The 15,539-nt window shown below is 26.6% G+C and overlaps 1 protein-coding gene across 1 annotated transcript; it reads right to left on the minus strand.

Annotated features, from left to right (window-relative positions):
- Positions 1-217: 217 nt before the first annotated feature.
- On the minus strand, positions 218-1,668 carry LOC108819604 (protein ROH1). Its single transcript, XM_018592662.2, has one exon. It carries the CDS (start codon positions 1,521-1,523, stop codon positions 408-410), a length of 1,116 nt encoding a protein of 371 aa, XP_018448164.1. The 5' UTR covers positions 1,524-1,668; the 3' UTR covers positions 218-407.
- Positions 1,669-15,539: the final 13,871 nt, after the last annotated feature.

Consider the following 15,539-nt stretch of genomic DNA (forward strand, 5'->3'; position numbering starts at 1 on the left):
TATCCAATCAAATCACTGCTTTGCTCAGAATATGTGTAAGTGATCATTGATTACATGCCACGGAAAAGAAACCCCAGAGAAGCTTCATCAGAAACAAGACGGTGCCAAAGAACGAAACAAATTCAAACGACAGAAGAGCACACATCAACAATCCACACCTGCTTTAGACAATAATGGAAGCAGAACAGGACAATCACAAGTCAAGAAATGACACAAGGAAGCCCACAAGAAAATATTCTATAAACCACCATGAACCTATCATCTCGGTCAATAGAGTTTTGTAGTTTGCATATACCAGAAACCAAACATGGTATACAAATTGTAGGTTATACACATCAAGATTAGTGTTATCTAGAAAAGAAAAAAGAAAGAGAAATTGATCAAGTTGTTATTGGAGATTTACAGATTTAGATTGCAGGAGCTTGATCAAGCACAGAAACAATCTCAAGTCTGATTCTCACCAATCTCTGGAACACTGCCCTCACTTGTCTCTGCAAATCCTCCAACCCCACTTCCATTCTCCGACAAATCTCATCCATCTCATCAACCTTCTCCTCAACCTCTCCCTCGTCCTCTTCCTCCGCCGGAAACCTAAACCTCTCCGTGAACTCCACCAAAGACAACCCAATACTCTCCATCCTCTGCATCTCCTCCATCAACCCACCAAAACGCTTCTCCTTCCGTTTCACCTCTTCCCCAACCCTCTCCTGAACATTCAAAGCGGCGCTAGCCCAGCTCTGATGCTTAGGAAGCTGCAACGGCGCCACGGGAACACTACTTGTCTGGCAAGGAACCGCAGCAACGAGCACCCACATCACCAAAACCATGACGCTGTTCATTATGTAAACCGGCATCATCGCATGTCCGGAAGCTTCTGCTCCACGTGGCAGCACAAGGTTGGCCGCCATCGCCTGAATCTGCTTGCCTGCAGACCAATTCTTGCTGACGTTGACGTTGCCGCGCTGTCCGAACGACCACGACCGCGACGTCGTCCTCCGTCTACTACTGCTCTTATCTTTCGCATCGGCGTTCGAGCCGCCGGTGAGGAGGCTCGTCAACGCGCGTCTAGCTCTACGAACGCTTCCGCTACATAACGGCCGCTGTTTAAGCGCCGTTACGGCTATCTCCGCGAGACGTCGGCTCTGTTTAACGGACTCGATGCCGTTAACGACGGCGTTACAGATATCAAGCGCCTTTACGATCCGATCGAGCGTTTCCGTTAAAACCTTCTCCAGCGACGGCGTTCTCGAGATCTGAGCGGTGGTGAGGAGGACTTCTTTGAACTCGGTTTCGCAGGACGTGAAGACGTGGAGGAGGCTCCGTAGCCAAGGGATCGAGAGGAGCGGATCAGAGGGCGGCGGAGATGGAGAGATGAACTCTGAGAAACGCTCGGAGACGTGGTTCTGGAAATACTCGAGTTCTTGGAGCTGTTGCTCTTGTTGGACGTCCATTGAGACGATCTGGTAGCGGCGGAAGCTGAGTATGCCGAGGAAGGAGCCGTTATGTTCTGACGACGGCGACATTAGTCGAGTGTGATGAATCGAAGAATGAGTGAGGTTTTTTTTTGTTTTTGGGTCTTGCGGGGATAGAGGAGAGATTTTTGGAAGAGAGAGAGAGAGAGAGAGAGAGAGAGAGAGAGAGAGAGAGAGAGAGAAAAGGGAACAAGTAGATTTGATGAAAGAGAAAGGGTGGAAAGCATGTCTTGTCGGAGAAGGTTTAATGCTTTTTAGATTGGTTTCTTTTCTTTGGTCACGAGTTAAAGAATATTCGTCATTTTTCAATTCTTATGTCAAATTATTTTCTCAAAATGAAAAATAACACACTAAGCAATACAATTAAAACATAATTACAAAGTTAGACTCGACTTGATTCTAGATAAAAATCTTAGAATATATTATACAATGTATTTCGTATGATTACGATCTTAATATTAAAAACAATTTACTGTAAAATCTAGCGTAACTATGGTAAAACTTAAAATTATATATATTGTGGTAAAAGTGACCAAACTAGCATACATCTCGTTAATAGATTTTGAATTTTATAGATCATGTTTTTAATTAAATAGATTTTGGTTTTCATTTACAATGCACAATTATAATTTCGTTTTGTATAATAATTATGTTCATTCTTCACATACAAAACTATACCAAATTTAGGGTTAACAAACTTCTGTTTTTTTTTTAAATATTCTTAGTATGAGATATCGTAAATACATTATATATTTTGTTAAGTTAGTTGGTTGGTAACCATATATCCAATCAATACTATTAAAATACAAACAATTTAAATAGAAACAAATATCAATTAATATAGAAATTAAAAAATGTAGGATGTTTTATAAACACATAATTAATTTAAATGGTAACATATCTCACTGAATATAGGAACTAACAAATTTGATATATTATATCGTTGATCGGTTCAATTCTAAAAGGTAACAAATCTCAATGAATATAGAATAGCATCGATTTTCATCCCCTATATATTAAAAGTGAAATATTTAAAAAGTTGTAACCTTAAGTTTTTATTAATTGAAAATAATTCCTTCATACGTGGCAATCAATTAGATAGTTAGTTAGTCCTACGTATCAGCCTTACAATGAAACTAGATCATGACCCGCTCGACCGAGCGGGAGTCAATTTTTTTTATCTTTGTTTTTACTAAATGTTATACATGATCGCAATGTGTATTAATATAAAATTTTGATAAATAACAATGTGTACTAATGTGTTTAAATAAGCAATGTGTTTAATTATTAAATTTATGATAACGTAAAGTAGATTTTTTCTATATTATATATTCTATATTTTCAACATTTATCATACTAAACTTACATTGGGTATTATTTATATGAAAATATGTATAACATAATATATTTATATGTTATATAAACATATGCACACCCGCACGGGTTTTATTTTTAAAATATATTCTATATTGTTTAGTTTTATGTAGTATCGAGTTTGTATAATTCAATTTTGTGTTTAAAGAACAAATATCAAAACTGACTTTCGTATGTAAAAATAACACTTTGCAAGCGCGAATTGTGTCTTTTTTTTGTAACACAAAATTTTATATAAAACTTATGTTTTTTTGTACATTACGAAATTTAATTTTTTAAAATAATTATTACGTAATTTCAAAGTGAATTTTATCTCCGAGGTCTAATATATTTTGTGTGTAATGGTTCAAAGCATTTTCGATATATATTATATTTCAGTTTGGTTTGTTTTTAGTATTATTGTATAAGTATAATACTATACAATCTATACAATATATGAAGCTATGTGTTATTTGTTTTAGAAAGTAGATTAGGCCCAACGTAGTTATAAGAATAGTCATATCTTTATGTATGTGTCTATGACTTATCTACCTAATGTTATTCGTACTAATAAAATTAATATGGCCAATGAAAGTATACTGATCAATTTAAAATGAATTGTATAAGGTAATTAATTATAGAACGATTAATATTTTTAGTATTCTTAGTATATATCTTATTTAAATCGACATGTAATAAATGTAAAAGTCATATATGGAATATGGACAAAAGAAGAATTGTATTTAAGGAAATACATCAATGCAAAGTTAGACTATGGTACGTATTATATATAAAGAATGAGACATTTAATTTAAATATATGAGGTCCATCTTTAAAAATCCACCTAGAAAAAGTTGTAATGTTTCTGTTTTAATAAGATAGATTGAAAAACATGTTGGTCTAATTCGATTTTTATATCTCACTAGAAACATTTAATACCAACTATATGATATCTCTTATATATTATTGTTTTCGTTAAACTAATTATAAAATTAATTAAAGTGTATAATTAATATTTTATTTTCTTTCCTTAAATAAAAGTTACAGAATTTCCAATATGACTAATATATATATGACAATTAATGATTCTAATAATAAAGATTTGATAACAATCTAAATCTCCTCCATAATTTTTTGTTTAATTTTATATTATTAAAATAAATTAAACAATAAAATTAGCTACAAAATTAAAATTTAGATTATTTCATATATGTTATATTTTGAATTTTTTAAAATGACAATAAATTACTAAAACTGTTAAAATTATTATGTTAAAAATTAATGATCAATGGTTTAACATTTTTTATTATAAAAATATACACATGATTTTAAAACCATATGAGTAAAAAGTATCATTTAATAAAAAAAACAAAAATATATATAGATTAAACTATGTACCATATAAGATTACATAAATATTTTAATTTCAAAAAAGTTAATAAATTTTCAAGAACATTTATAAATTATAAACTTATTAAATTTTTCACATTGAAAATTATGTTATCAATGATTTAAATAATTTGTTACAAAACGATATGAATGATCATAGAACCGTATGATTATGAAATCTCATTTAATAAATAACCATATGAAATATACTATTTATAAAATATACTATTCTTAGAAAAATAGGTTGGTCCATCTTAACTTATATTACACTTTTTATTAAACTAACTATCAAATTGATAAATAATGTACAAATTTTTTTTTTGCAATTTCCTTAAATAAAAACTACGAAATTACCTAACATGATTAACATATATATGAAAATTAATTATTATGAATAATAAATATTTGATAACAATTTTTGTATCTTAGTTCTTTTTTAAAAAGAATTTTATATCATTAAAAAATATTAAACAATCGATAATATGGTTTTAATTTGGTATATACCATACAAACAGAATGTATGTGATTTTATAAAAACCATAGGATTTGGATATGGTTTGATTTATAACCGATTAAACTGAAACATGTAAATATATGTATATTTATAACGACACATGAAATTCCTATTTGTTACATGAGTTGAACTATAATTATAATTTGTAAATCACTTGAACTATAATTAAGTAACAATTTACTGCAACTGAGATTTCTTATTTTCTTCGTCTTTTTTGATATTTTTTCTTATTTTAACAGTAACTAAATTGAACTTAAGATTATAAATTTGATGGACAACAATTAGTTGAAATTCTCAACAACTTTTTTTTATCTTTAAACAAACAGAGTTGTGTTCAATAGAAGACATATTAATTTGATGAACACTAAATATGGAAGAATATAAAAACTTTTCTTTCATGCTTCTGTTTTGTTTTTTCTTTTCAAAATTTAGAGCTTTGATATTAATTCTAGGTTGATTATTTTATTAGATGATAGAAGCTTTTTTATTTTTTTTATTCTTTTATTTAAATATATAATATTTTTATAATAAATGACTTTTTGACAACATGACTCTAAAAGTCATATAATATATAATATGATCTCAAACTAAATAATTATGTTTTCTGGTATAAAATTGAATAAACTGAAAACCGACGGTATATAAACCAAATCAAACCGAAGTAAATATGGATTTAGAATAGTGGTTATATTTTAATAACCGAACTACCGACAAAACCGAACCGAACCAAAACCCGATATCCGGATTGAACACCCCTAATACAAATAAAACCGAACTATTGTTTCATTTTTCAAAATATAATAAAATAGTAATTTCATTCCGCGCAAGGCGCGGATCTTATCCTAGTTACTATTAAAATACAAAAAAAATGGTACTAGGTGACGATCTGCGCATTGCACAGAATAAAATATTTTATAAAAATATATATTATATACATATACGAATGGTTGTTCGGGTTTCATTCGGATTCGATTCGGATCTATTTGATTTTCGAGTTTTCGGTATACATTAAATCTAAAAATAATTAATATACTTATGTATATAAATATATTTTGGATATATTCGGTTACCCAAAATATTTCAGTTCGGATCGGTTTCTTAAATATCAAATATTTTAACTTGTTCAGATATTTATTCAATTCCGGTTCGGATTTAGTACTATTTTCGGATTGGGTTTGGTTCGATTTTTTGGATTAAGATTTTTTTCCAGCCCTACATACGTATATGTATTTACATATAAAATGCATTTATTTCATATGAATTATATATATAAAAGATACTGTAAATTTTTTTTGTAAAAAGGGTTTAAGATATCGTAATTGATTTCGAAGTATATACCTAAATTTTGTGTGTACAGTCAGATATAAAATTTAAATTCGGTGTTATATCTAATATTAATTATAGTCGTTTTAAAAAATTCAAAATATAACATATAAGTAAAAATGTCAATATTTTATTATATAGTTAATGTGATTGTTTAATATATTTTAATAATATAAAATCAAAAAGAGCTAAAATACAAAAATGTTATCAAATATTTATTATTCATCATTTTTAATTGTCATATATACGTTAATTATATTAGGTAATTTTGTAGCTTTTATTTAAGGAAAGTGCGAGAATATTCTTTTGTACACTATTTATCAATTTGATAGTTAGTTTAATAAAAAATATAATATAAATTAAGATGGACCAACCTATTTTTCTAAGAATTCTGAATTTCATTCTCATGATGAAACGTGACTACAAAACAATGTTTTAATGTTTCTCAATTAATATATAAGAGATTAAATCTCACTGAAGAAACCATAGCTGATTTTTCACAACAGAAAAACAAAAACAATTTAAATGGTATATTGAAAAAAAATTTAATAACATACATCAAAATAGCAAAATATCAATATCAAAAAAATTAATAATGTACATATCTATTAAACATATAACATTTTTAAAAAATATTAACAATTATACGTATATTAATAATAAAATATATTTTAAATTTCAATTTAAATTTTTTAACAAAATATTTAGAGAAAAAATGTAGCAAAATATTAATATTTAAAAAATATGAATTAAATATGAAAAATATATTAAATTGGTAAACTAGTATATTTAAAATATATATTTTCATTTCAATAAATAAATAAAATATCAATCAGTGTTTGAAGAGAATAAATTTTTGAATCTATTTGGATATTTAATTAGTTTTGATTTGAATTTTGTACTATTTTTGGATTATTTTTGATTCGGTTCTCTCGTCATCTCCTACCCAACACTAAAACTCTATTTTAATTTGATTTTGACACAGAAACTTTCACTAATAGAAAACACATGATTAACGACGAAGGTTTTCGTAGTTATTTCTTCGTAAAACAAGTTTTACGAGGAAATAATGACAAAATTTTGTCGTTAAATGTTTGTCTTAACATAAATTTTCTCGCTAAATCGTCGTAAAATTACGAAGAAATCCTTTCGTCGTAAACTGGACTTTAATACCTCGTCGTAAAACACACGTAAGACTTCCTCACTTTTTTATCGTAGAGTTACGAGAAACGGCTTCGTCGTTAAGTAAAATTTAAAATTTTCTCGTAAAAGACACGTAAGAGTTCTTCTTAAAGAAACGCTGATTATTGTCCTAAAGACCACATAATAGATTCTTCGTAAAATAGACATAAATTTCCACGTAAACAGGAAGCTAAATTTCGTAGTAAATTCCTCATTTTATATTTTAGATTTTCTCGTTAAACGGATGTAACTTAGCTAAGAATTTAATCCGATTCTTTATTTTCCACAATAAAAAATACAATCAAATATATTTTTAAATTTATTAAAAATGTGAATAATCTAATACAATAAAAATAAAAAAACAACAACTAAGGGTTGTTGTTGTTCCGGAGCCCCCGTAAGAGGTCTTCACTCCTTCTATCTACTTCTTCCTCATCCTCATGTGTACGGAATTGTTCTGGGACGGGATTTTGCCTTCGCATCTGGGCCAACTTGCTCTCCAAGTACATGTTTCCAGCAGCTATAACGTCCAGAAAGCCTTCATCTCCTACCCAACACCAAAACTCTATTTTAATTTGATTTTGACACAAAAACCTTTTTTAATCTAACAAAAAATTACACGATTTTAGCACAATGTTGTAATTACACACAAAATGTGATATTATTCACCACACTAAGGACATCTTCAACAATGATATCAAAACACCAAATTTAATGTAATTTCAACTCCAACAAGACACCAATTTAACATCGTTCCACCAAATTTGGTATAATGTGAATAGTGTTCCACCAAATTTGGTATAACACTATTCACCACACCAAATCTTTAAAATATATATTTTATTCTATTTCAACTAAGAATATAGTTTTATTATTATTATTATTATTATTATTATTATTATTATTATTACTTATTTCATATTTGTAACAAACATAAATATACTGCATAATTATTTTAAAAATATTTTTACAAAATTTATTTTTAATTATTAAATTACTAAATGAGTATTATCATTTAAGTCATATTGTAAAAAATAAAATATCATATATTTCTTATATTTTATTTTCAATAGTATAAAAGTTTAATTAGTATTTTATAAAAATATAAATTAATACTATAATTTGGATAAGATTAAAATGCATATTAAATTTAAAATAACTATTTTTTATAAATAAATACACAAAATATAATATTACTAAACGAAAATAATGTAATTTTGAATATAATCTATATTTATTATAGATAAATATATAAAATATGATATTGTTAAACCAAAAATATAAATGTAAACAAAATTTATAAAACATAAAACTACATAAATTTAACAAAACATAATATATAAATGTTATAAAATAATTATTTACTATTCACATATAATAAAAATATAAACATTTATTAAAATTGAAAAGATCAAATAATATATAATATTATTTTTGGTGTAGAATTTGATGTTATTGTTGGAGATGGCAAAACAAATATGACACCAAAACACCTGTTAAAATTATACCAAATTTGGTGTCATTGTTGGAGATGTCCTAAAAAAACTATTTACTCCTCCTTTAAAATACTATTCATTGATTTTATTAGTAAAACATAAAATTAATAAATGACAAACAAAAACATAAATACATGTAATATTATAAATCACTCATTCCATTTGAATATAGATGCTATTTTAGGTGATTATTATTGTTTCTTACTAGATAATATTTTCACATATCTAGGTAAGTTAAATTTTATCCAAAACTGTGTAGTCCGTTGTGTTTACTATTTTTATTTAAATAAACAAATTAATTACAAATTATATTTTTAGTGATTTTATTAATATAAGTAAATTTTTAATATATGTATAAAACAAAACTTCATCTATTATAAAACAAAAAGAATAGTTTTTAGTGTTAAGTTTAGTATTGTAGTTGGAAAAAAAATTAATGCTGAAATTATTATTTAAAAGCATAGTTTTGACATTTACAATAGAATCATAGTATTATAGTTTTAAATTGTAAGAATACGTAAAATACTGTGGATATTGTGGAACTAATCGGTTTTCGACTGTTTATCCCCGAGATTATAAAAAAGTAATTATAGGTAAGAGATGACCGACCTTGGGATTTTACCCTAGGTCAAAGAAAGGGAAGCGGCAATTACGGGTATCTTTTGTCTTTTACTCTTTTCTGCACTATCTTATTATGGTCGGTGAAATTAACCGTCGATGACGGTTAGAGAACAATAAAGAGTTCTTAAAATCGAAAGAGCAATGATGAGAAAATCACGTGGAAGTATAGAGTGAACATTAGCCTTTTCAGGGAATCAATTATTTCATAAATATATATATATATATATATATATATATATATATATATATATAAAACTAAGTTTAATCCATACTAGTTCATCTCTAGGTTTGCCACAAAATGACACACGATTTTCTATTTTTTACATAGAAGCTCCATAATTTTTCAAAAACTGATGTACTAGTTGTAAAGTGTTATTTTCTTTTGAATAAATTTAACATATATTCAAAAAAGAAAATTCATATTAGTTCCACAAATAAAGCGCACAATCAATATCATATCCTCAAATATAATTTAAAATACATGAATAAAATGTATTCATGTATTTTTTTATTTGTTTGTAAATTATCCATTACTAACTATACCCAAATTCAATAAGTTAAATATGAATTAAATATCAATACTAAAATTAATTTATTTTAATATATTATTATTTAAGTAACAACAAAATTTTATTTGATGAACATAACTTAAATGTAGGTTTTAAATACACACGCATAATTCAAAAATCTATAAAATAATAAGATAATAAAAACAATATATGATAAAAAATAACGGATACATTACAATAATTTTTTATAAATTCATGTTAAAAAAATAAAATATTTAATCATAAATATGAACATACAATTCTCACATAACAAAGATGTTGATGCCAAAGGTTTTATGTCAAAATGTTCAAAAAAGGTTTTAAGTCATGCATTCAACATTTATTCCATTCACATGGCCTCAATTTTAAATAAAAAATTTATTATTCAGTCAATAGTAAATTAAATTTTGTCTTTTCAAAGTTTACAATTATCATTGTTACCTAATAAAAAATATAATAAATTTTAAACTTATTTTTTTAAACATGATTATTGTGAAACATAGTAAATTTTGATGGATAGAGAAAAAATGAAAAAAAAATAAAAAAAACTTAATTTTTTAATCAATATAAAAAATAAATTCAAAAATATAATTACAAAAATACAAACCGCGCGTTTTATGCCCATATCTCTCGAAGAGCTTCACGTATTTGTGTATATGCCCCAATGCAGTATCTACCCCCTTCCTCTTTGTGTGAGGTCCCAACCTATAATATTTTACAAAATGATAAACACACAGAAGTTCTGTTTTATACTTATAGTAAGACACATGAGCCCAATAGGATCCATGTTTGATAATACTCATTGCACCATGCTGCATATCTCTTGAGAACATTTTTTCTCTTAATTCACATGATTTCGCCTTTTCCGAGAATTGAAACCCAAACATCTTGATGTATAAGCATTAATGAACTCTTGGTCAACCACTAGACCAAGTAGGCTTCCACAAATAGTGTGTCAAGTTATAGGCAAGAATCCATGCGATCTGCATACCAACATATGAAATACGTTATGTTACCAAGACTAGTATTTTGGAAGCTTAATCGACAATCTTAGACTTTTTGGTTTCATTAGTTATAATGGTCAACATTAATTTGCAAGTTTAAATTATTTGATATGCTTTTGTGGAGTTACCTTACTTTTCTACACCGAATGCTCATCCGATCATAAGTTTAGTTAGTCTATTTTTAGCCTATTATCTTATTTAACCCCCCAAAAAATTATAAATACTACACTTTGGCTCATTGAGTCTATAGATCCAAAAATGAATCATCTCATTATTTTTATGTTAGTTCTTGCTATGTGTTCTTGTTTTAAAGAAAGTTCTGGATGTGCTCCAGGCACTACTCCAAACACTTTACGATTTAGAAACAAACTTGGAGCAGGGCATGTACTCAATGTACACTGCTCGTCTAACAGAGGCGAAAGCAAAGATAGACAATATGTATTATTCAATGCCGAATACAGCTTTCCGGTTGAGGAGAAAGGACAAGGGAGAATAGTATGGAGATGTGAATTAAATGATCCAAAGAGTAGGACAAGAATTATGATATGGAGAGCATATCGAGGAGCCGCCAATGTTCGATGTGGCGAGATACGCGAATATATAGCTGAACTTAAAGGTGTTTCCTTAATAAAAAATAATAAACCGGCCAAAGAATTCTTTACTTGGACCAAATAGTTTTTCTTATATTTCTTTTAAGACTAACTAGATTCTGACCCGCGCGCCCGCGCGGGTTTTGGATTTTTAATATAAAATTATTTACTGAAAATTTTAAACTCAAAATTTATTTTTATATTTTTAAGTTGCTACAAACCATCTGGAACCGAAAGTGATCCGGCTCAAACATGATGCTGAAATTTATAATATTCAAATGACACGACATTTATTTAAATGATTCTGTACAGTTTTAAAAATTGCTTTTATGTTTTGATTTTTTTCAGAAATGAAACAATACTATTAGTTAATTAGGACAATTATTTTTTATTTGTACATAATATTATTTTGAAATATTTTTTTACTTGTGCATTTTTATAACTATTATAACCTCTACAGTTTGTTTTCTATGAAATTCTATTAATCAAATATCAACCACTTGTTATTTGTTTATTTATTTTAATATGTAACAAAATAATGAAAATTTTAATTTTAAACATTAGTTTTATATGAATTATTATTAATTGTTTCTATTTTATTTAATATTGTATCCTATAAATATCTATATGTGATTAAAATAAATTATATAACACAATATTTAGTAAATATTGATTTATTTAATATAAGATATATTTCTGTTTGGGTTTTTATTTTTACTACAGAAAACAACAACCATTAAATGGTGAAGAAAATATAGAAATATTTACTTTGTTTTATATAAAAAAGTTTATATGTCTATTTTCTTAAATGGGATATACAATATAATTCTTAAATCATTTACCCAAATGTACATTAATGTGGTCCATATTAGTATTGTCCTCAATTTTCTTTTGGCCAACTAATTACCCCTGGAAAAGTTTAGTAAAAACTAAAAAGTAACAACTTTTTATTACTTCTCCAAAATTTTCTGTGTCGGTGTCTCTCAATGTATTTTGTATATGTTTGTTATCTTTCCTCCTTGTTTCCGTGACAGTGTGTTCATAATATCCTATTTTAACAGTGAATTTATGTTGAAGTCCTTAATGATTTTATGACTCCAAAAAAAGGTGGAACTATAGAACTGAAACCAACACATTCCTCAGCTGTGGAGACAACACTTGCACCAATGGCTGTTGAGAAGTCTATGACCACCATAACTGCAGCTTCGGTACTTTACTTTTCGTATTGTTTGTCAATATGGACATAGCTTTGGTTGTTTACCATGGCCATTTTTTTAGTTTCTTTGTAAATACGTTGAAAAGAAGGAAGATAGCAAAAATCGAAAATGGTATAAATTTAACATTTTACCAAAAAAAAAAAAGAAGAAGGAAGATAGGTATGTCTATATATGCTTCGATATACGATATTAATTAGGCTAGATTTTGGCGTGATTAGAGCATCTCCAATGTATTACTCCAAATTTTACTTCAAAATGGTGCAACTCCAAAATGGAGTGATGTTTTACTTCAATGTATTACTCCATTTTTTACTCCAAAAATAGTTAATAATTTTTAATAGTATCTTATACTTATAAAAGTTTACTAATTAACCCCAACTATTTTATGTTTGCAAAAATACTTAAAAATATAATTTATTTAAATTAAACATTTATTATTAAAAGGTACAAAAAATCATAAAAATAGAATAAAACATAATGTATAAGTTGGTTCAATAATAAGCATTAGAATATTTCCCCACAAATGATCGATTAATGCATTTCGTAATGAAAAATGAGTTTCTTTATCTTTGATATTCTTAAATCGAATATTTTTTTTGAAATCGGATATTTAAATCATTTATTTAATATTATTTTTGTTATTTAATTATGTTATGTATTTTATGTCAAATTATTAAATAATGAAATAACTTATGTTGGTGTATCATTTTAAAATATTATTTAAATAAAAAATAAGAATATTAAATATTTAAAAGACCATTTCATAAATAAAAAAAGTTCAACTTCAAAATGGAGTAATGTGTAAGATTACTCCATAAATGGAGTAACCCTAATCATTACTCCATTTTGAAGTTGGAAATAGAGTGGGGTTTGAGAGAATTTTACTCCAAAATGATGTTTGGAGTAGAAAATGAAGTAGGGTTGGAGATGTCCTTACAGGGCATATAAATTAGAATATTGATTTCAAAAATAAATGTGTGAATATAGCTTTGGTAACACGTTTTAATTCTAGAGGGAAAGGATTCTGTATCACGCCAATCTAGTTATATCTTATCAATTTGTGGTTTCCTAATTATGGCATACCGATTTTATTTTAAACTGGTTGTCAATATTTAGGTAACTACTTTAATAATATGATTTATTTTGTGGGTTTTAATTTGGAAAGACACAATATTGTTTACATATTATCAATATCTTCGGCAAATTAGTTAATATTTTGGTCAACAGATTCATCGTGTATCTAGGAATGTATCTATTTTGGGTTAATTCAATATTTACTTAGCGATTGTAATTAGATGGGTTTGTTATGCTTTGGTACAATTTTCTAATTTCACTGATTAGTAATAAGTAAAACGGCTGTGTTTTAAGAACAATGGCATTATGATGTAATTTTTGTGGAAAACTTAGGGTTAAATACTATTTGTACTTTAGTTTTAATAGATTAGATATTTATGAAGCTGAATATTTTTTGTACATTTTTCTTTAGGTAATTTACTTTTCAATTTTGGCGTTATAATATAATAAGAATTGTCAGTATTATATCAATCTTCTAAATAATCTATACTAATAAAGTATGAGTTTATTTGAAATCTATATCGTGTCAATCTTTTAAATTATCTATACTATTAAAATAGAAGTACAAACATAAAATAACTCTAAGATTTGCAAGTTATTTACACTCTAATGCCACTGAGATTATAAATAATTTTTACATTAATTAATGTTGTCTTTTTCAATTAATAAATACATTTTCCTAATTCAAATATACCTACAAAAACGGAAAGAATTTATCAAACGTAATCTGTTTTATCAGCTAAATTATAATGTGAAAAATAAAGAAAATGGAAATGGTAAAATATATTCTATTATTGTGCCATCGCTTGAGGATTACTTTAGCTTTTAACAAAAACAAAAAACATGACTTCAAGTCTTCATTGCTATCATACATATATTAATTAATCCTAAAAGTCCAATGTTCAATCACGTTCTCCATGGTGTCATATGGATATCACCTGTTTGTGAAGTAAAATGTGCAGTGCAATGATCAACACATATTAATTACTGTAACATATAACCGAGATAGATACAGATATATTTTTTAGAGGATAAAATGCAAACTATCTATACAAATCGATTTTTGTAATCTATCTACACAAATCAAATCAATAAATTCAGAATCCAAACATAATATCCTTTATTAGTCTATCCAAACCTATAATTAATGTGGAGTCTTTATTGTATGTATAAAATATAGAAACCAGAGCCTAGATTTTCCTTAATTATTATATTTACGAAAATATATATCATCTATAATTTTTTTCCAAATAATTTCTTGATCAATTGATTTGCGTAAGAGTCAACAATAAATGAAAGATGTTGTGAATAATTAGCAACCAATCAATCTATATCATTAAAATAGAAGTACAAAATTGAATTAGCCCTTAGTTTTTCATTTTATTTTAAATGAACAGCATCAAAATCAGTTTATATATCATATAAATAATATATAAGTAATTTATTCATAAATTATTAGTATAACGATTTCATAATATAAGTCCAATTAGTTATAAATATTAGAGTTTTTATATGCTATACTTTGATATAATAGACGGTTAAAATCACAAAATATAATTATTCAAAATAATAAATTATATTATTAATTTTAAATTATTATATTAACAATGTAATACATACTAATTACATATATATATATATAATCATTAGTACAAAAAAATTAAAGTGAAAACAAATATTTATACGGCCATGAGTCAAGTTATATAAATAAATAAATAACAACAGCGCAAGATTATTGTTTTTACAAATTTATTTT

The sequence above is a fragment of the Raphanus sativus genome, chromosome 8, assembly GCF_000801105.2.
Source record: "Raphanus sativus cultivar WK10039 chromosome 8, ASM80110v3, whole genome shotgun sequence".
In the NCBI taxonomy this organism is placed as follows: Eukaryota; Viridiplantae; Streptophyta; class Magnoliopsida; order Brassicales; family Brassicaceae; genus Raphanus; species Raphanus sativus.

Excerpts from the sequence above, each read along its gene's own strand:
- LOC108819604 (XM_018592662.2), bottom strand. The coding sequence starts at position 1,523 with ATGTCGCCGTCGTCAGAACATAACGGCTCCTTCCTCGGCATACTCAGC.